The sequence below is a fragment of the Nerophis ophidion genome, linkage group LG03, assembly GCF_033978795.1.
Source record: "Nerophis ophidion isolate RoL-2023_Sa linkage group LG03, RoL_Noph_v1.0, whole genome shotgun sequence".
NCBI lineage: Eukaryota > Metazoa > Chordata > Actinopteri > Syngnathiformes > Syngnathidae > Nerophis > Nerophis ophidion.
In genome coordinates this window covers 1681827-1704935 of record NC_084613.1, presented here as the reverse complement: position 1 = coordinate 1704935, position 23109 = coordinate 1681827, and the positions used below count along the sequence as shown (strand labels likewise).

At 38.9% G+C, this 23109-nt stretch overlaps 1 protein-coding gene across 1 annotated transcript in view; it reads right to left on the bottom strand.

Moving 5' to 3' along the window:
* Positions 1 to 23109, bottom strand: part of syne3 (spectrin repeat containing, nuclear envelope family member 3) — a 64922-nt gene that overhangs the window by 17052 nt on the left and 24761 nt on the right. The window contains exons 8-15 of the mRNA XM_061893877.1: positions 22019 to 22193; positions 21007 to 21189; positions 17499 to 17642; positions 12344 to 12478; positions 10846 to 11007; positions 7107 to 7279; positions 6817 to 7030; positions 4005 to 4148 (exon numbers count right to left, since the gene is read on the bottom strand). Of these exons, the coding sequence (XP_061749861.1) occupies positions 4005 to 4148; positions 6817 to 7030; positions 7107 to 7279; positions 10846 to 11007; positions 12344 to 12478; positions 17499 to 17642; positions 21007 to 21189; positions 22019 to 22193 (1330 nt within the window). The remainder of the gene's footprint in view (positions 1 to 4004; positions 4149 to 6816; positions 7031 to 7106; positions 7280 to 10845; positions 11008 to 12343; positions 12479 to 17498; positions 17643 to 21006; positions 21190 to 22018; positions 22194 to 23109) is intronic.

The following is a 23109-nucleotide window of genomic DNA, read 5'->3' as shown; positions in this document are numbered from 1 at the left end:
TGGAGGATATAGCATCCTTTTGGACCAGCAAAATAAGTCTTTACTAGGCTCGCCTTCCACAAAGGATTTTCATACTCTAATTACTGTCAGCTCTATGGTGTTCTTTTCTTTTTTAAAGATAGGAATTATGATAGGTAGTACACTGACTAGCCACTAGGTGTCAGTAACGTCATGTGTATGTAGATTAGAGGTGTCAATGGTGCTGCCCACGGGTCTGAACAGGTTTTAATCGGCCTGCGGTCTGCGAGATGAGTTTGCCAAGTGTAAAAATGAGCAATTTCTTTAATGAAAGAAACTGCAGTTCTAAATGTGTCCACTAGATTCTCAATAGCAATTCTGTTAGGCAAGCAAACGGTTTATAGTGTGGCTAAGCAAGTATGTCATGCAAGAGGTGACCAGTAAAGAAGAGACTGCGGCTCATTCTCTTCAAACCAAATAAAAAGCAAAACCTGCAGTTTTACGTCTTCTGCAAAAAAACACGTCGTTCTTTGGTATCATCATTGCCACAAAATGTCTGTCAAGAAAGAGACATTTGGACGAAGAAATTTGTCAAGAGGATTATTTGTGGTATTTACGTTTTCAGAATGTGCTTGTTTGATTTTTGGCCCAAGTAAAACAAAGAAAACAATCTGAAGTTATCTTTATTTTTAAGTTCTTATACCATGATTTTACCAATCCGGTGGCCCCTGAGCTAAAATGTTGTTGACACCTCTGATGTGGATTTAGCCGCTACAAGGCCCAAAGTAAGTAAAAGGAACAAGGTCTTTCATTGACGCAAACAAAACACAGATCTGATGAAGAAATAAAACACGATAGAGATACGATAGTTATGCAAAGTCAAACAAGACATCAAAGTTGACTAAATAGAGGTAGTAAAAGTCGTAACAAAGTAAGCCAAGCTGCAGCAGGATAGTTACCTTTTCTACAGGAGCTCTTGTGCTCAAAGCTACATCTCCTCTATTTCTATTTCACAACTGTGTTCATTTGAGAATTAGCAACCAATACTTACATTTGAAAAGAATTAAAGACACACAAAACAGGATTTATTTTGTCTTTCCCATGCCCAAAATCAGCTTCAAACTAAGGTATGTGGGAAATTGTGAGGAATGATGACTTATTGTACCTTTTTGATAGTGTCTGCAAATACACTACAGGTGGGCGTAGCAATAGGAATATTGATAGTATCGATACCAAGGTGGATATTAGGATCCCAGCAATACTTTTGTCACAGTTTCTCTTCTCTACATACACATAAGTACTCAAATGTTTATGCGGTCGCAGCGCCACCTGTAGTCTGTCAGTGTAAACTGCACATCTCTCTCTCTCTCTAAGCTGCTCACTTCACCTCTCCACTCCCTCCCTGCTCTACTAGCACATATCACACATAAACACATATCACACATACAAACTACTAGCACATATCACACATACAAACTACTAGCACATATCACACATACAAACTACTAGCACATATCACACATACAAACTACTAGCACATATCACACATACAAACTACTAGCACATATCACACATACAAACATACAAACACATACAAACTGCACATCTCTCTCTACAAGCTGTTCACGTCACATCTCCACTCCCTCCCTGCTCTACTACAACTTATCATCTTGTGCACAAATATCTGCATGACATGGAAGTTATTTTACTGGTTTTGATTACATTTTAAAGGCCTACTGAAATGAGATGTTCCTTTTTAAACGGGGATAGCAGGTCCATTCTATGTGTCATACTTCATCATTTCACCATATTGCCATATTTTTGCTGAAAGGATTTAGTAGAGAACATCCACGATAAAGTTGGCAACTTTTGGTGGCTAATAAAAAAGCCTTGCCTGTACCGGAAGTAGCAGACGATGTGCGCGTGACGTCACGGGTTGTGGAGCTCCTCACATCTGAACATTGTTTACAATCATGGCCACCAGCAGCGAGAGCGATTCGGACCGAGAAAGTGACGATTTCCCCATTAATTTGAGCGAGGATGAAAGAGTTGTGGATGAGGAAAGTCAGAGTGAAGGACTAGGGGAAGAAAAAAAAAAAAAAGGCGACGGCAATTGGAGTGATTCAGATGTTATTAGACACATTTACTAGGATAATTCTGGAAAATCCCTTATCTGCTTATTGTGTTACTAGTATTTTAGTGAGATTATATGGTACCTGAAAGTCGGAGGGGTGTGGTGACCGCCAGTGTTTCTGAGGCAAGCCACGTTTCTCGACGAGGCGAAGCGAAGGCAGCCGTTGGGGCCGGGCTGAGCTTTTATTCCCCCTCCTCCATGGTGGAAGCATCCCATATTCGGGGGCGGCCGGTCGGAGGAGGCAAGAGAATCCGCACCTGCCTCTTTGACAGGTGCAGGAGGAACGACGCAATCTATCCGCTCATGTCCACGGTAAGAGCCGACTTATTACCACAATTTTCTCACCGAAACCTGCCGTTTGACATGTGGTAGGGAACCATGTTTGCTTGACCGCTCTGTTCCATAGTAAAGCTTGACCGTCATCTTTGGGGAATGTAAACAATGAAACACCGGCTGTGTTTGTGTTGCTAAAGGCGGCTGCAATACGCCACTTCCCACCTACATCTTTCTTCTTTGACGTCTCCATTATTAATTGAACAAATTGCAAAAGATTCAGCAACACAGATGTCCAGACGACTTATAGCTGGGATCGGAGCTGGAACAACATGTCCGCTACAATCCGTGACGTCATGCGCACGCGTCATCACACCATGACGCTTTCAACAGGATACTTCGCGCGAAATTTAAAATAGCAATTTAGTGAACTAAAGCGGCCGTATTGTCATGTGTTGCAATGTTAATATTTCATCATTGATATATAAACTATCAGACTGTGTGGTTGCTAGTAGTGGCTTTCAGTAAGCCTTTAAGATCTCTGTTTTTGTTACATTATTTTTATTTCGTTATTTTGCAATAATGAAATTGTAATCAGGAAATTGTTTATTTATTCATACATTTTTTTGTAAAGTACATTGTTATGAATACATTTTAATGCAAAACATTTTTTTCTGTGTTTTCATAACCATTATCTAAGTAGAGGCAAATTTACAAAATTATTCAATGATAATGACGTATCCGATAATGAAGTATCTGTATCCGTATCGGCAATACTGGCCTCGTAGTTACTTAGCCTCGAATTGATATCAAAACTTTTTTGGCACCTACCGACTCCCGCCAGACTTTGATTACCGTTAAGTCAATTGTTGCCATGTTACAGTGTCTGGAATGTGGATGACAGCACGCCCAGTTCTTAATTTGAGTGGCTCTTCGTACTTTGGCACCTCAAGATCCCTCCAGCAGCACTGAGAGCTGGCTCAGCCAAACTACCTTGAGGTAAAATTGCCATTTTCAATGCCAACAAAAGAATGGACTCACAAAACGCTACAAGGTAAGTAAAGCAAGGATCCACTTTTCCAAAAATGCACTTTGCTTTAAGCTAATATACATTGGCTTTGTTATTACCATCTTACTGATTAGCATTAGCGATTTTACATGGCGCCTTCAACACTTCCAAATGTGTTAATGAAAACTACAACTAAGATGCACATTACAATCAACAGCTGGTGTGTAGTGTGTACAATACTTACAGTATTAATACTTGTGAGGGCGCAACAAAAACCAGACCCTATAATGTACAAATACTGCCATCTAATGTCTTGGACTTGAAACTGTAAATCCAATGTATTGTCATACTTGCAAATAGTAATATGATGATAATAAAAAAGATATAACAACTGCTCAGCAGTTATTATAATTTACTTCAATGTTGCAATAAAATAAAACAATTAATACTGAACAACACACACAAAAGTACAGTAAATGAGTATTGTTGAGTACTGGTATCGACTCCAGGTACCAGGAAGTGGTACCCTATCAATTGAAATGTGTATGGTAGCCCTCCCTGGTGTCCGATGCATAAAAGGAAGGCAAAGAAAAGCTAAGAAGTGCTGATGTTGTGTTGTTGTTTGTTCACCTTCAGTGTGTCTCGTTGCTTCTGGACTTGATTGCTCTTCAGGGTTCCTCGCTTGGTGCTCAGGATTCCTGACAGGAGTTGATTCTCTCTGCTGAGCCAAGCCTCAAACTGTTTCCTTTTGGACTGGAATTGATCCCTGCTCACCTGTATAGCATCAAATATGCAAATCAGCAACTTTGCTCTTATTGGAAATGTTAAACTTCTACTGAGCCCCTTGACTGCATCTTTGCACACATCAACTAGTGACTCAACTACAATCTGTTGTTTTCATTCAATAATTAGTCAATAGAACACTAATTTAAAAAAAGCTAAATCTACTATGTATTAAACGAGAATTATTCCCTGAGTTTGTAAACATTAACAAACTTAATGAAAAAACCATTTTATGAAAATGAAAATAAGGATCATATGCTGATACTAACTACCCTTAGTGTCGACACCACCGTTATATGGATCCATCATCTGCCCTCTTTATTCATCTGGCGTATTTCCTTGAATTGCCGCCGGGTATATAGTATGCACCTGTCTAGAATTACTGCCGGGTCAAACTCGTTTCGCAAAATATTATTTTTATTAGCGCATGTCTCGAATTCTCGCCGGGTCAAACTCGTCACGTCACGAGTGACACTTCACCTGTCATCATTTTCAAAATGGAGGAGGCTGATTTCAATCATTTGAAATCGCATAAAGGGAAGAAGATTAAGAGCTATTCAGTAGGATTTAAGGTCCAAGCTATTGAATATGCTAAAAAGAACAGTAAGCAGCTATGTTTTATTAATATACCGTAGCTGCGTGTGTCAAATATGAGTCATTAAATGACTCCCGCCTCCTGGTGGTAGAGGGCGCTAGTGATCCTTCTTGCGACTACTCGGCTGCAGAAGAAGTGACAACAAGCAGCAAGAGTGAGCAGCCATCCTTTAGTTTTTCCTCTCGCTTGCACTTTTAACATGGAGGATTACATATCTAAAATAAAACAGTTTTCTAAACTGGACTTTCAATCGAAGCAGGAGGTAATAAAGGAAGATCTCCATCGAGACAGAGAGACTTTTAAAACTGAAGAAAGATAAGGAAGACTTCTATAAACAAGTTATCGATGCTTTTGATCAGAAGGAGCTGCGCATGGACTTCATGTATAAGTAAAGGTAAGACCATAAAAACGTTTTTATTATTATATGTGCTTTTCATGATGGTATCCTTACATCACACTCAAATTTATAAGCGCAGGTCTAAATTTTCCGCATGCCTTTGGTAAGTGCCGGAGTGAGAAGAGGTTTTAAATGAATTAGCGCCCCGGCGGCAATTCAAGGAAATACACTTCATAAACTTTACTGAACACTTATTTCTTGGTATGTTTCAAACTAGCTTAGTGGTTCTCTCAGCAGTTAGCAGGTCTGCTCCTCGCTTGTTATCGGAGTGTAACATGTTAGTCAATAAACCTCATCTTTCAGCGATAATGATAGTTAAGTTATTAGTAAAATTCTGTTTATCTGACGTGATGGTGCTGATTATTATTAACTTAGGGAAGCAGCTTCACAAAGTGTAAAGAGAAACATTAGGTATTTTCCAGGCTATAAAACGCTACATTTTCCAATAATTTGAACCCTGTGGCTTATAAAACGGTGCGGAAAATTGATGAATTTTTCTTCGCTAACGGCCATAATGTCAACAAATAGTTTTCATAAAACACCGACAGACACTGAAAAGGTGTGTTATTGTTTGTGCTATGGTGCCATGTTTTGAAAAATGTTTTGCATGTTGAACTGATGGTTCCGTATATCCTGTTTGCTCTACTATACGTCTATTGCGTTTCTGCTGGAAAGGATTCTACATTCATCAGTCCAGGCAAGGTTTGTAACTAAGACACTTCATATTTACTCAACCGTCCTACGTGTGATGTCTGTAGCAGTCTTTTCATGTATGTTTGTACCTGCTATTAGAATATAAACACGCTACCCCGGCAGAAAGAAGACATTGATACAACGTTGGTTACACATAAATGTCCTTTAAAAAGGACTTAGTAAAAACGTTGTAAAATAGTTGTATTTGTAAATTGAGACAACGTCGATGTCCAGTGTTGGATCCACGTTGTTGGTTGGGAAATGACCACATTTCAAAGGTCAAATCAAGGTCACAAGCGGACATGGAATAAACAGTCGTCAAAAAGCATGTTGTTGCAACGCTGTGTCTGAGTTGCTCAACGTCAGGACCTAATTCACCAAGTTCTCACCATTGTTTTAAGGCCTTCTCCCTGCTGGCTATAGCGTCTTTAGCTTTAGCGAATATACTAACCCATTCACAAGTGTCTATGTTAGTATTATTAACTTATAATGGCATGTTTTTTTGTACTGTTTAAGTTTTGTAAATTGACTCAAACATCACTGTAAAGTTATTGACTCCGTCTAGGTGATTGGAGAGTTAGCTTCAGCAGCTAGCGGGTCCATGACGATGACTTCTGTTATGTTTGATCAGCCGTTTTACTGCCATGTGAGAGGCACAGTTCGGAAACAATTAAGGTACGTAAATAAACATTTACAAAATGTTTCGTACCAGTATACTGTATATCTGTGGCTTATAGTCTGAATGCTTATAGTCAGAATGCAAAACAATTCTAAAATATGGTGCACTCTATAGCCTGGACATTTAATTAGACGAGCGTATCAGTCATGAGACTCAAAAAACAATTAAAAGCATTAATCAGCAATGGTGATCACTTATTTTTTTCACGGAAATTGTTCGATACTGATCAGTGGCTGATCGATTGGCACAACCCTAACAGTTTATTTTGAATATATTTCAACTTTTGACAACATACCATTGCACCATCTTTCTGCCTGAAGTGTACAAAGGCTCCTCTGCTTCGGTCAGAACTTTCTTGGTCGGTTACTTCTTTGGGAAGCTCTTCCTGTCTCGGCGTTAGGAGGTGACCTTTGGAATGGTGACCACCATCCACCACCTCTGCCATTTCTAAAGTGTTGAGGCCCCACATGTCAGGAACAGTCCCCTGTTCTGTGGATCCATTCAGCAGCCTGCAAGAGAAGAAAGCAACATGAAGATGAACTTAACATTGCACCAAAGTTGCGTATTTCATAAGTAGAACATCACCTGTGAATGTTGACACTCATCTTGCACAAGTTCAACCAGGACTCTTTCAGACGCTTCATATCTTCCACAATGTGGACTTCTCCTTTCTGCGAAGTCCTTTGTAGAACTTTCTGACCTTGGACCTCCATCTGCTGGATCTGCAACTCTTTCTCTGGAAACTCTCCCAGTGCTTTCTGTGGACCATCCAGAAGAGTCAGTGGTGTCCTCACCCAGTTTACAACTTTTTCGAGCTCTCTCTTTTCGGTTACGAGCCTAGTGAAAGCCGTATGATCCGACTTTAAAATCCAAACTTACTCGCATTAGCTTGAGGCTAGAGAGCAACATAACTTAGTTTTCCCAACCATAGGAAGAAAGAGCGTGAAGGACGGTGCTGAGAAGAAGAGGAGGATATTCAATGAATTAAAAAATAACTCATAAAAACATGAGCTAGCATGTATTTAGCTAACTTGGTCACAGTTGGAACGTAGCACAGCTAGTCCGCACCAAACTGTAGCAGAATGAGTCGGTTATGTCAGCCAAGGATGTTCAAAAAATATCTAAACGGCTGTTTTGTATCCATGAAAATATAGAGAAGCTGCTGATGGTGTGTTTGAGGGCGGCGTGGCTCAGTTGGTAGAGTGGCCGTGCCAGCAACTTGAGGGTTCCAGGATGAAAAAAAATGAATAAAGGGGATCTATTTTTTGGAATATTGCCCATTATTTACAATCTTTATGTAAGACAAGAAAACATATGTTTTTTATGCATTCTAAGTTGTAATTAAGAGTAAGCAAAATCCCAACTAATTCTAACAATGGAGTCAATGGAGCGCCTCTATTCCGCACACAAAGACTTAGACTTCCTTTTAGTGTCATTCAAAGTTGAACTTTGCAGTAGACATAAGTATGACATTTTGTTGTATTAGTCATGGTAGTGCAGGACAAAAAAGCCCAAAAAGTTCCACTCTCAATATAAGAGTTAGTTGATCAATATAAAATGCCCAGAAGTCATTTTTTAATGTTATCTCTTTAAAATAGAGGTGTGATGTTAGGAGGAAAGTCTATTCCCACATTATTCTTTAAAAATGTACATAACTTCAAAACTAATGTATTTGTCTTACTTTGACCAAAAGAGAAAAAGCACATTCTGAAAATGTACACATTACAAATAATCCTGTTGGCAAAACACTTTAAATTAGTCGAAAATTTTGAAGAAAAAAATGGTGCTGTTTCAAAAACACCAGGAAGAACACAATGAAGTTAGGCTGTCTCAGTGTGTTTACAAAGCCAATACACTTTAAGCACTTTAGTTAGCTTTCTCTTGCTGGCAGTTCACCATTAAACCGAGTGTTTCCTTAAACCATGGCAATGATGACATCTGCAACTGCCACAACACATTCATTTATCAATATTCAAATAATACAATTATAACATAATCAAACAATTGTCACAATGACATCATAATAATGGTGAAATAACTACAAACTTAACCATTGAGAAAATAATATATTTAAGCATAAAATAAATTAGAACCATCAACCAATGTAGAAACACATTTTTTCCAGAGTGCACATTGTGCCGTCTGCCCTGCAGAGAATTTAACTACGAAGAAGATGGTCATGTTGACTTAAGTCTTTGCATCTTATCGTTTTGTTATTTGATCTGTTATGTGGGTATTGGGTGTCGCTGCAGCATTATTCTGCCGGCAGCCACATCAGGAGCACCTGCGCTGATTGGAGTAGCGGCAGCCAATCCAAGAGCTCGTATGTTTGACACCCCTGCTTTGAAACAGGCATATCATCTGAAAATATGCCTTATAATATTCACAAACTGGAGGATACATTTTTTAATCAGGATACAATTTTAGGCTTCATGTAATTATACACATCAAACTTAATGAAAATTCTGCATGTGTTCGGAAATAGAAGCCTGATTTAAAGCTTTTGGAAAAAGACCACACGAGGACATTTGCATCCTTAGGATGCATTTGAAATAGGCTGAATCCACTTTAACATTTTGAAGAGATGATATCGTACATCCTCTCAGTTGTTCCAAATGTGTACACTAGATAGCAACTTATGCAAATAAGTGTCAAGCTAAAGGAACAGTTATTCCTTTTATTTGGGAATGTCATAAAAGAAGAGTTGCGGTCTGTTGTGAGAATTGCCTTGTGTGTCCCTGGCAGGTGATGTGAGGTGTGTGCGTCACAAGACTGTTGAACTGCAGACACCTGAAATAAGGACAAGCTCAGCTGTCACATCAACATGACTTGCTGGCAGAGTTCAAATCTGCACACTGCAGTAACAAAAAATGGCAACATTTTAAATTGCTGTATTGAGGCAGCACTTTTTGCGCTTTCAGACCGGACCGGACCGGACCGGACCGGACAAGACCTCGTGTCCAGTTTGAGAGCCCCAGCTGTTAAAAAGAAACAGACGGACGCAGCAATTTATCGATGACGGAAAAGTTATTGAGTTTATTTCCATTTACTGTTCAATTAAATGACTTACTATGACCGACCCAGTCCCATAATTGTATAATATTTGTATTGCCTCTAAACATTGAATTCAATGATTTTAATGTCATTGAAGTGAGTGAAGTGAATTATATTTATATAGCGCTTTTTCTCTCTAGTGACTCAAAGCGCTTTACACAGTGAAACCCAATATCTAAGTTACATTTCAACCAGTGTGGGGGGCACTGGGAGCAGGTGGGTAAAGTGTCTTGCTCAAGGACACAACGGCAGTGACTAGGATGGCAGAAGCGGGAATCGAACCTGCAACCCTCTACCAACCGAGCTATACCGCCTTCATTTTCCCCCAAAAAATCATTAAATTACTTTTAATGCCTCTTAATGCCCTGTGGAAACCCTGTAGGGTCTCGAAAATGTGCATTTTTAATTTGATGTGACAAAAATAGGGACTTTTGTCGAGGCTAGAAGCAATTATTCAAGTTTACATTGATTCTTATGGGGAACCCTGCTTCACTATACAAACTTTTCGGTTTGCAAACCATGTTCAAGAACTAATTAAGTTCATAAATCGAGGTTCTATTGTATTTATTTACGGAATTATGCATCTCTGGTCATCTATCCATGCAAGCCACGCAGGTATACAACGGTCAGGCCGATTAAAAGAACAAGAACATTTTTCCCCATTAAAGAGCAGAGGGTACATAATTACCTGTGCAGCCACTTCACTTGTTGTTATCACGACAACACAATACTTCCCGGTAGCTCGGTCATGTGCCATGAGATATAAAATATGCAACTTGGCTCAACATAGATTGGGAAACACAGACTTAGCATCTTGAAGAGCCAAGTCCAGAATCTCACCCTTCTTCTTTTGCAATACTTGAGAATAGTCAAAGATGCATGACCTGGTATTCCTACAGGGGGGAGTTGCTTCTAAAAAAAAAAAAACCTTTCTCGTACCAGCAGCTGGAAAACCCTGCTATTAAAACATGGTTCTAAAGTACTAAGTTTTAAAAGAGGAGCACTATGATATTACCCCAGTAATATCTTTAAAACTTACCTGACTGGAGGAAGTCCTTGGGCTGAAACACTAGTGTGGCCTCAATAGCCCTGCTGTAGTGTGTAGCATGCTGACAATTGTCCCAGCATGTGATGGAGGAATTTGCATTAAATCTGGTTGTTTTTGCTAACGATCTAGCATGTTGCATTCAATGTTTATTCCCATTAATTCCCAACTTTGAATAATCCCGGAATTTTGCAACCCTAGTTGTCAGTATGAAAACTCACAGACCTCAGCCTCGTGTTTGCGACCATCAATGCTCCATTCTCCCGTGGGACTCTTAAAGGACTCCACCTTCTGCTTCAGGACCATCAAGCACTTCTCCATGTTCAGGAGACTCTCATGGAAGCTTTTGTGATCTTCGATACTCCGCTCACTCTCATGCAACTTCACCTACAGCATTTAATGACACATGTACAGGATGTATTTAAAGCTAATTAGAATGATTTTATTATACATTTAAGTCAGGGGTGTCCAAAGTGCGGCCCACAGCTAATCCTTTATTCTGCAAAAATTGCAAAATTGATAGTATTGCAAAAATCTTAAAAAAACATTTAAATAAGTAGAATGAGGTGAAATCTAATAAGAAAAAGTGGCAATGTTGACACAAAGCTGCCATGCGGGCATTTTTATTTCCCTTTTGTCTTTATTTTCTTTTTTTTTTCCATTGCTCAAAAAAAAAAAAGAAAAGGACAAACAAATCTGTTATAATGAATTATTGCTAAAAAATTATCATTTTAAAATGTTTTATGTGGAAAAAATATTGCATATGTTGTGTAGTTGCCATATAAAAACATCAAAGTTTTGACAAAAGAGCATAAAACAAACAAAATAATAGTTCAAACTTCAAATCGACAGATATATCGGAAGTTGAACTTGAAATTTAAGTGTTAAAAGTAAAAAAAATATATAAAAATGCATCACTTTATTAATGGGGAACCTTTTGGATCTCAAATATATTTAGTAGGATTTTATTTAACTTTTCACTGTGATTACTCAAAAATATTAAATAATCAAAATCAATGGTGTCCTGCATTATTGATCTTTGAGGGCTTTAATTGCTAAATAAAGGAACTCTCCTGAAGGAATCAATAAAGTACTATCTATCTATCTAAATACTGCATATTTCTGTTTTACTATAAAAAACAAAGTTGTCTTTGACAGAAAATGCATAAAACCTTATTTGTTTTACTTTATATCAACCTCAAGTTGATATAGAGATTTACTGTAAGCATTAAATAAAAAATAATAACAATAATTTGACTTATTTTTAACATTTTAGTGACTGAGACCCTCTATGCTCCCCAGGAGCCCTAAGGATTAAAAAAAAAAAATCCATATATTTTGTTATGGTTTGAAAATGAAAAACATCAAAAAGGCCCCCGCATGTTTACTTTTTTCCCGTGTGCGGCCCTCTGTGGAAAAAGTTTGGACACCCCTGATTTAAGTAATTATGTAAAGATGTATTTAATTTTTCCCATTTGACCTTCAGTATTCTTACAATTTACACAACATCTTCAGATGTCATACAAGTATAAAGGTGAGAAAAATACCAACCAATTTAATGCAAACAAGTAAAACAATCAAGGGTGAAGAAATGACCTTCTCTACAATCCATATTCTTTTTATGAATATCATATTTTTCGTTTTTTATGCACAAAAGGTGAAAATATTTGGGTTGCAAAGTGAAGTTTGAATAAACCTCAGTTACATTTCACAAGTCTCTTACCTTAATCGTGTTGCAAAGCTGTTTCCAGTCAGCGTGGACTTTTTCAAAGCGAGTCCTGTTGCTGGAACTGGAGGACACGAGCGCTTCAAGAGATGTGAGCTGTGCTTGGCAGTCTTCCAGGTCCTTCTGGATCGCCTGCAAAAGGGACACATCCACAACATGTGATGTGTCCGACTTTCTTGTTTGAAAAAGATGCTAAGTTTTTGTGAAGGTTTGATCCAAAAGGACTACAGCATGAATCATACACACGGGTACTTGTTTTATTCAGTAGTCTCAGGGTTTCCCTTAAGTTTCCAAGATACTCGTGTCTGTAGGGCCGTGATTACCAGGACGTCATTGTATGATTTGCTATGACGATATCATTTTCTTTGAAAAGGTTCAAAAAATGTATACTGTACATACATTTAAAAAGTACCAACATATGTTTTTGATATTGTTGCTGCTTATTAGAGACCGAATGTCCATTTGGGACAGAGGACCCTATTGTATTTCCAAGGTTTTATTATTATTATACCGCCACCTCTTTGAGCTGTAATTTGACCCCCTTAACATGCTTCAAAAATCACCAAATTAATAACACACACATCAGGACTGGCGAAAATTGCCATCTAATAAAAAAAACAAACCCCAAAACACAAAATTGCGTTTTAGCCTCTTAGGAAAAAACAGACAAAACTGCTTGTAACTTTGGTTAAGAATGTCGTAGAGACATGAAACAAAAACCTCTATGTAGGTCTGACTTTGACCTACATTTCATACACTTACATCCTTCAGCTAAAACCAACAGGAATTTGGCAAAAACTCTTTCAAAACTAAAGTTTCCTAAAAAAATTTAATTTTTGCCTCTATGAGCTGTAATTCGACCCCCTTAAAATGCTTCAAAACTCCCCAAACTGGACACACACATCAGGACTGGTGAAAACGGCGATTTAATAAAAAACCCAAACCCAAAACTCAAAATTGCGCTCTAGCACCCCCTAGGAATAAAACACTGACAAAACTGCTCTTGGGAAGAAAACACAGACAAAACTGCTTGTAACTTCCGGTAGTAAAGTCGTAGAGACGTGAAACAAAAACCTCTATGTAGGTCTCACTTAGACCTACATTTCATCAATTGACATCCTTCAGCAAAAATCAACAGGAAGCTGGCAATTACCCCTTCAAAACAAAAGTTTAGTAAAAAACCTTTCACCTTTTTTCAAACATTATCTCCTCTGAGCGCGTTTGTTGTGTTGGCTTCAAACTCGCACAGGAAAGAGATTGAACCCTTCTGATTAAAAGTTGATTGCGCAAAGAGTTTCTAACTGTTTTGGTTTTGATTTTACGAGCCTTCAAAGAACTGCGGCGCTGTTGCTGCTGCGCTGCTGCCGTCTCAAGATGGCCGCTTAAAAGCAGGAAGCACCAGCATGACCACACAATGCAGAGAAGGTAGGTAATGTGCAGGTAAAGATATGTTAACTGGGTGAAAGAAGGAGGCACCAGTTTAACTCCAGGATACAAAGAAGGTAAATAATGTGCAGGTAAAGATATGTTGTTTGGGTGATGGCAGGAAGCACCAGGGTGTATGGGTGAAAGAAAGAAGCACCAGTGTGAACTCAGGATGCAGGGAAGGTAGGTAACGTGCAGGTAAAGATGTGTTGAATAGGTAAAGGCAGGAAACACCAGCAAAAGTTGGTCCTGGCCATCGCTGCTTGCAGCTTTCATTTTACATTGTAGTTTGTTGAGAAGGCCTCGAGTATGGAGATACTTTTTCTTTACTAAAGATGACCAGCAATAATTCTAGCATCCTTTTCTGGTGTTATTATAGACTGTACTGTAAGGACCTGCTGGTGGCAATGTTTTATGTTCGTGTGGTTTTGATTTCATGTTCATTGTTCCCATGAGATCAAGAGTGCACCGTCCGTGCCTGAAAGGGGATTGGCAGAGAACGAGGAAGTGTTGTTGTGTTTCCGGGGAAGCAAGAATACGAAAGTGTGTGCACGGGAGAGAATATGAATTGGAATTGGGCCGGTTGTAAGCATAAGATTGGCAATAAAAGATAAAAATAGCATCTGCTTTTTGACTTCTTCTGGAAGCTACAATATATATTTGTTTAATTTGTTTTCATGTAAAAAAAATACAACAAAAATTAAAGGGTAGGGACTTTAATTTTGCTGTGGCAATGCGCTACGTTCAGTCACATAAAATTATACAAACAGAGAACAATGTTAGGTATGTAAAAAAGACTAACCTATTTATTATTAAGGTCTGGGATGGACTTATGCTGAGTGGAATGGTAATTATTATTTCAGCGACACCAAGTGGCCACAATAATCATTTAAATGAAGAGCCTGACGCATTAAGTTTAATGACACAGACCAGTTTGTTCCTGGACACTTTCTAATATGCTTCTGCCTTGGAGACTTTGTGTGTGTAATTAATATGCAACTATAATTATTCGATATTTGTTTATGTTGACAAACTGTTCTATTTCACAATGCAAAAATGTTCATATAAGGACACTATTACATATGTATAGTTTGTGTCCAATCGTGTGCTTAGTTTGGGTGTAGCTACTAGCTCCTAGTAGCTTATAGCCCACCATGTTTACTTTTTGTAAATGACTTGACTAAAATAGAAGAAAAGACCAATCTTGTGGGATTATTTGAGGACATTTAGATGCTAACTGTCTGTCCAGCTTTGCACAAGTAAACATGCTGCAAGACTGCTTGTAGATGGGAGATTTTACATGCAAGCTGATATCATTCCATACGGTCAATAGTGTTGTTGTTTTTGCTGATATCTGATAGCAATATCGGATCAAGACACGCTAAATTTGGACATTTCTACTTGGGGCGGATACAATCTAGTCTTCACCCGTAAACGAGAGGGGGCTTCAATGACTTTCAGGAAACAGAATGTCACAAACACAAAGTCACAGAACCGTTCTGGTAGTCCTTGAAGGGAAACTTCAATGCCCAAGTTGGCAATGACAGTGTAACCTGGACCAGTACCATTGGGAAGAACTTATCTCCTATCCCAATGAGCAGTGTCAGCTTATTAATGACAGTGTAACCTGGACCAGTGCCATTGGGAAGAACTTATCTCCCATCCCAATATGAGCAGTGTCAGCTTATCAATGACAGTGTAACCTGGACCAGTGCCATTGGGAAGAACTTATCTCCCATCCCAATATGAGCAGTGTCAGCTTATCAATGACAGTGTAACCTGGACTAGCGCCATTGGGAAGAACATATCTCCTATCCCAATATGAGCAGTGTCAGCTTATCAATGACAGTGTAACCTGGACCAGTGCCATTGGGAAGAACATATCTCCCATCCCAATATGAGCAGTGTCAGCTTATCAATGACAGTGTAACCTGGACTAGCGCCATTGGGAAGAACATATCTCCCATCCCAATATGAGCAGTGTCAGCTTATCAATGACAGTGTAACCTGGACCAGTGCCATTGAGAAGAACTTATCTCCTATCCCAATATGAGCAGTGTCCGCTTATTAACCTCTGCACTAACCACGCTTCTGACCACAAGCACATGTATGATCGACTTTGTTGTTGTTGTTATCATTACATTTATGACTTTAGAGTGCATAAAAGCAAAAAAATAAACGTTAGCATTGTAATTCCCAACTACAGAATAAATCAGAGGAAGTCACAAAACAAACAAGCTTGTTTTCATATAGATGTATTGTAATTTTAGAACACCATGATGACCATTGTTCATGTTGTAGGAAAGAGGGGTCTCGCCATCCGATATTGGTCTGATAATAGCAACAAAACAAGTATTGGCTTACATGTAAACGTTCCGACTCAAGGCTATGATACAAGCAGTCCTGCAGCGTGCTTAGTTAACATCTTATTGTCCTCCAATAAGAACACAGGCTTGGTCTTTTCTTGTATTTAACCAAATTATTTACTAAAGGCGAACATGGTAGGGTAAAAGGAGCTAGCAGCTACACAACAGCTAAGCACACAAGATAGATATAAGTGTCCTTAAGTGAACAACAGTGCAGTCTAAAACAATATTTGTCAATATATAAAATAGAGGTTATGTTCAAGCTGCAGGGTTGGATGTTAAAATTAAGATTTTTTGGTCAAATCGGATGTTTTAGTGGCCGTTCACATTACCAAAAAACATGGGATTTATAATGTGAATGCAATCTGACCCGCCTGCGTAAATGATGTCGCATGCACTGCAGTGTTTCCAGAAGGAGACATGGCTTCAGTGTTAGTCGGTCTTCTATCAACCAAATTATTGTGCATGCAAGATTAATAATAATAATAATAACTTAGATTTATATCGCGCCTTTCTAAACACTCAAAGTGCTCACAGAGAGAGAAGATTAAGAAGAAAAGTGCATGTATTTTTGGGCTCTTGCAACTTTACGAGACATTTTTCTTCAATGTGTGTTTGAAGAGCGTGTCTGTGGGCGGGCAGTCGGAAACAGGAGTGGTGGACGCCAGTTCCTAAAACTTTATTTTTACCTGTTTTTTCCCCGTTGTCAACTATTTGTTTTGTAAGCATCTATTTGAGTGAAAAAAGATGATGCTCATCACTTTTTTATGATGTTCTGGTCGGACGAATGCGAACTGAGCGCGGGAGTCTTCACATTAAGGACGCATGGCATATCTATCCACATACCAAAGAGGCTTGGGTCGGATTGAAAAATTCGGAATCGCAATGTTTACACTGACATGAAAAAATCCGATACAGGTCGCATATTGGATAAAAAAATCAGAAGTGACCTGCAGCGTGAACAAGGCCATAGTTGAATATTGCATACACGTACAAAGTCTCCAAGGCAGAAGTGTATTAGAAAGTATCCAGTAACAAACTTACTGCATTAGCAAGGTGGCCACAAGGTGGCGCCAAAACACAATTATTAATCCACTTCAACTGATTTAAAAACAGCATACATTTAATCCAGATGCTTAATAATAACTAAGTTAGTGTTTTTCATACCGACCATTGTTCTCTGTTAGACTAACTTCACTCGATCAAAGCTTTTCTAACATTCCACACTAGAAAATAATAAAAGTATGCATGACTCCTGCTGATATCGTCTCGGATGAAAACCGGGACACCCCTGGTAGTGAGTAAACAAGCTGTAAAGTAAGTAAACAAACAGTCCTTATCATGCCGACATTTCAACTCACCTTCAACTGGTCAAACTGACTTTTCTTGGCCAGGATGTCAGGCTGGAGCACTTCAACTAGCACCATCCTGTCTCGCAAGCCCCTCAACTTGGAGCTCATCAAAATGTAAGCATCTCCAAAGTCCTTAGCTCTTGAAACGGAGGCCTGTCAAAGTGAAAAATTACATAAAAAAGCAGTCACAAACTTCCCCATTATTTGTTTTTCAATGCCTGAATTCAACAATCCAATTTGAAAACACATTTAGAGGGGAACTTATCTGACCATTACTCGCTTTTTGATACTACTTAAATTGCATGAACTCTCTCCTCACAGATCGATTATCAGCCCCGATATTAGTCATTTTGATATATATCGGTACTTTTTTTTTACACTCAGCTGCTTCATAAGAATTTGAAATGCTCATGCGGCCTAACCTTAACCAGAAACCAGGGGTCGGCAACCTTTACCACTCAATGAGCCATTTTTATACATTTCACAAAATAAAGAAAACTAGACTCTTTTGAAATTTAAAATGAAATAACACAGCGTACAAAGTTTTTTTTTGCTTTGTGCTATGTATTAACCAGGGGTCTCAGACACGCGGCCCGCACCTTTGTATGAAAAGTTATTATTAGTGCGTCCCGCCAGTTTTATTTCAATGCCGCTCGACAACATCACATTTGCCAACCATTTCAAGTTTTCCAGGAGACTATCGAGTTTCAGAGCAACAGTTCTCTCACCCAAACAACAATGATAAGGGCGTGCTATGATGACAATGAGTTTAGCGCCCTCTACAACTGTAACAAACAGCTCCTGCAGACACACATAAGTGACTGCAAGACATACTTGGTCAACAGCCATACAGGTTACACTGAGGGTTGTAATATAAACAACTTTAACACTCTTACTAATATGCACCACACTGTGAACCCACACCAAACAAGAATAACAAACACATTTCGGGAGAACATCCGCACTGTAACACAACACAGCTGAGCCACATCAAAGTGATCCAAGAGCCGCGGGTTGCCGACCTTTGCCATAACCCTAACCCATGCCTCCTTTCTTCTAATACAGTGCTGGTATTTTTGTCCTTCTTTCATGGTGTCTTACCGGCCCCGTTTACCTTGTTTTTACTACTGCAGCCATGGAGTCTGCTTGACAAGTCTCTGTGCGCAACACTGGGAGCGTAGGCTCATTAAAGGGAGCGCCGTGACTTTTTATGTTCCCTGATTCAATCAAATGAAGACCACAGAAAATATATCTCTGACAAAAATCCCTATTTTGTGTATATACAGTCGCGATCAAAAGTTTACGTACCCTTGAAAGGAAAATAATGTCATGGCTGTCTTGAGTTTCCAATAACTTCTACAACTCTTATTTTTAATGAAGGTTTTAGAATGGCCTTCCCAAATTCCTGACTTAAAGGTGTGGACAATGCTAAAGAAACAAGTCATGTCAGAAAAGCAACACATTTAGCTGAAGTGCAGCAATTTTGTGGTGAAAAATGTACGCAAAAGTTTGTGGATGGCTACCAAAAGTGTCTTATTGCAGTGAAACTTGCCAAGGGACATGGAAGCAAATATTAACATTGCTGTATGTATACTTTTGACCCTCACATTTTTAGTAGAGCCATAATAAATTCATAAAAGAAGCAAACTTCATGAATGTTTTTGTGTTCAACAAGTATGTGCTCCAATCACTACATCACAAAAAAATAAGAGTTGTAGAAATGATTGGAAAGTCAAGACAGCCATGACATCATCTTCTTTACAAGTGTACCTACACTTTTGACCACCACTGTATCTTGACAAATAGGAGACAAAGTCAGTAAGCAAAGAAGAGTACGCAGCAGTTTGCACTTTCTGAGACTTTCTGTAACATCCAGGAAGAAATGATGTCAGACATCTTAAAAAATGTCTCATCTACAAACTACATTAAGAAGCCCAGAATTGTATTTATTTTTTTAATATTATCAATATTCCAGGATTCCTCAGGAGGAACCCTTGCAATGTAATACATTCATAAAGTGCCATAAAATAGTAGATGAGGAGTTATTGATGTTGAGACATCCCATTGTTTAACAGATAGTCCCAGGAGATTTTTCTTGTATTTTGAAATGCAAATGTTGATGCTCCTCTTAGACACAAGCAATAAAGGTGCTTGTAAAATCTCCTGATGTTTCTTCCTGATAAATTAACCACAACATTAGTACCACATAAAACATTATGTTGCTACCAGGGCTGGGCGATATATCGCAGGTTTGTCTCTGTACGATATAGAAAATGACTATATCGTAATATTTGATTATATGTTCTCACGCCGTTGCTTTAAGCTGCGTGCATTACATTAGAAGCTAGTTGCTAATGTAAGCCATGCTAACGTTAGCTGAGGCAGGTCAAGTTGCTTTTAGCTGCAGGCATTTCTAACTCCTCCTCGTCTCTCATTCTGACAGAGACGGAAAACAAGTTCTCCTTCTTACATACGTCACATACTCTCGCGAGTCTAGCCTCATAGCTCTCGCCGATCAGAGAGGTAGCAGCATGGCTAACTTTAGCTGAGCCAAGTTGAGCGAGCGGAGCTTGTGACAATACAAGAGAGAGATGGTGCCAAACTTATCACAAATAAAGGAAGAACAATAAATGCCCAACATAAAGAGCAGGGGGTCCATCATCTGGCGGTGGTTTGGCTTCAAGTGGGAAGATATTAAGCAGACAACAGCAACATGTGGTTCAATGTATATACTATGATGATGAACCTGTGTGATGACTGTATTATGCTGATAGTATATATTTGTACCATCAATTGATGAAGGTAGACCCCGACTTAAACAAGTTGAAAAACTTATTGGGGTGTTACCATTTAGTGCTCAATTGTAGGGAATATGTACTGTACTGTGCAATCTACTAATAAAAGTATCAATCAATCAATGCAAAGTATGCAGCAGAAGTGTTACTACAAAAAGATAGCAACACTTTTAATTTATTGTTTCATTTAAAAAGTCACCCGTGACAGAATTAAGAGTATTAATGAATACAGTTTTGGTCAATTGACTTAGTTGTGATTTCCCTCTCTGCATGAATGTTAAAAAGTAGCATATATGAATGCAGTATGAAGAAGAATGTTTGAATGATGTTTGAATGTAGACACATAGAATCATCATACTGCTGTCATTATATGCATCAAGGCTAAGGCAAAATATCGTAATATATATCGTATATAGCAATATGGCATAAAAATATCGCGATATTAATAGAAGCCAATATCGCCCAGCCCTAGTTGATACGGTTCTGATGTTTCCTAAAAAAATATGTTAAAAAAACAACTAAAAGCCTTGTCCAGCTGTATACTACTATTCATCTTTAAATAACTTTTACTGCAAATGAATATTGGTCCAGTCTCGCAACGATTCTACAAGCCGAGGTGGAGGATACGTGTCATGTTTGGCACACGTTATAATTGAATGATTTTGTCTGAAATCTTTCTATGGGACAACAACTGTTAAATGAAACTATGGAGGGTGTCTCACCTGCAGCCTGCCTTGTCTGTGGAGCAGTTGATCATGCAGCAGTTGTCTGTCCCTCATGGATGCACTCAGCTCACCTTGCAGAGCAGCACACTTGTCAGGACCCAACACTGACACCAACAAGTCCTCCCTGGTCTTCAGCCTCTTCAGAACATCCTGCAGCTGAAAACTGTCTTTCAACAGCCGCTGAGTGAAGACACAAAAAAAAAAGCCATTTAATCTAACTCTCAACAAACTTTTCAAGAACAACAGCACAGACTGACAAGTCGAAGGATGAGGGGGCCATTTTGGTTGTTTTCACCTTTAAAAACAGTTCAATACATAGATTATTTTTTTTAACAGCTAGAACATGCAATTTGGGTAGAAATGTTGTGTGAATGCCGGAGAGCCAAAGCCAAACTGAAATGCTAACAGTTGGTCAGATAGCGACAAGTGACAAAATATATAAGCAAAATGAGCTAAAAAGTTAGCATGCTAACAGTACTATGCTAATAATAGCATGCCTACAGTTAAGATTAGTTAAATACTAATGTATGACACTGAGGTGTATACCTGCTAAATTACTGAAAAATGAATTTTAGCACGCTAAAATACTATCTGTAGCATGTGTCAAGTACCAAAATATATTACTCTGCGATGTACACCTGAAAAATGTGTTTAAAATATTAGCATACATCAAGTACCAACATATGACACTGGTGTATACCTATAAAATTTGTAAAAAAAAGCTAGCCAACTCACATTAGCATGCTAACAGGTAGCGTTCCTCAAGTAACAAAATATTTGTGTACTTGGTGTATACCTGCAAAAATAAAAGCTGTCCTGCTAATATTACAATGCTAACAATTATGTCACAGGCCGTTAAGAAATGAGCTAAAGGGCACAAATAGCCCGCGGGCCACACTTTCGACACCTTGAACTAGAACTTTTTAACCTGGAACAACTGCTAGGTGAGGAGTGGGGTCATCATTAAGCAGCATGACAAGATTTATTTAGCAGCAGCAAAGATTCTTACGTCAATTTCTTCAAGCAGCATGACAATGTGGGAGAAGTCTGTGACCACAGCAGAAGTTTCCAGAACCTGGGACACAGCCTGCCTCCACTGGCCAAAGGACATCAAGGGGTCCTGGAGTGTGTTTCTCAGGACACACTCGGATTCTGAACACAATCTTGCCGCTTTGCATTTCACACTGCAGTACAAATAGGCTTTTAATACAACATTTGTCAAATGCATTTGTACAGGTTGACATTCTTTACAGTGGGTGTCAGCAACCTTTTCCAGCACAAGATCCCTGGTCTCAAACAAAAACCACAGCAAGATCTACCCCTGCGTCAACTATGTTGTACATCAGGAGTGTCCAAACTTTTTGACTTGGGGGCCACATTGGCCGGGGGCTGAACGTCTACTGCATGTGAAGTAACAAGTTTCCCCTTAATGTCATTGAACGTGGCGCGTCATCACAGCATTTTTATTACCGCCGCACCTTAAAAATAAGGGCTTTTTTGTACTAGAAAATGAATTAAAGAAATACAATATATTGGCAAACCCAGAGGAAATCACACAAAGTCAGACGCTATTTTTAACTTTTAGTACCAATCTTATGATAACAAACGGCACAATTCCAACAGGTTTTGAAGAGGCTGGCAGGCAGAACTTGGCCCACAGGCCGTAGCTTGGAGACCCCTGTTTATTAGATTAGATTAGATAGTACTTTATTTATTATTTTTTTTTAAATTTATTCCTTCAGGAAATTTACAATTTTCAGCACAATCCCATTCAAAATCAGACAAACATTACAGGGAGACAGAACAGGATCGCTGACGGCTCTGCCGGCTTCCAGCGCCCTTTACAAAAAAGGTGAGATATATATATATATATATATATATATATATATATATAACGGACGTTGTATCGATCCGTTGTGGTGAAGAAGGAGCTGAGCCGGAAGGCAAAGCTCTCAATTTACCGGTCGATCTACGTTCCCATCCTCACCTATGGTCATGAGCTTTGGGTCATGACCGAAAGGATAAGATCACGGGTACAAGCGGCCGAAATGAGTTTCCTCCGCCGGGTGGCGGGGCTCTCCCTTAGAGATAGGGTGAGAA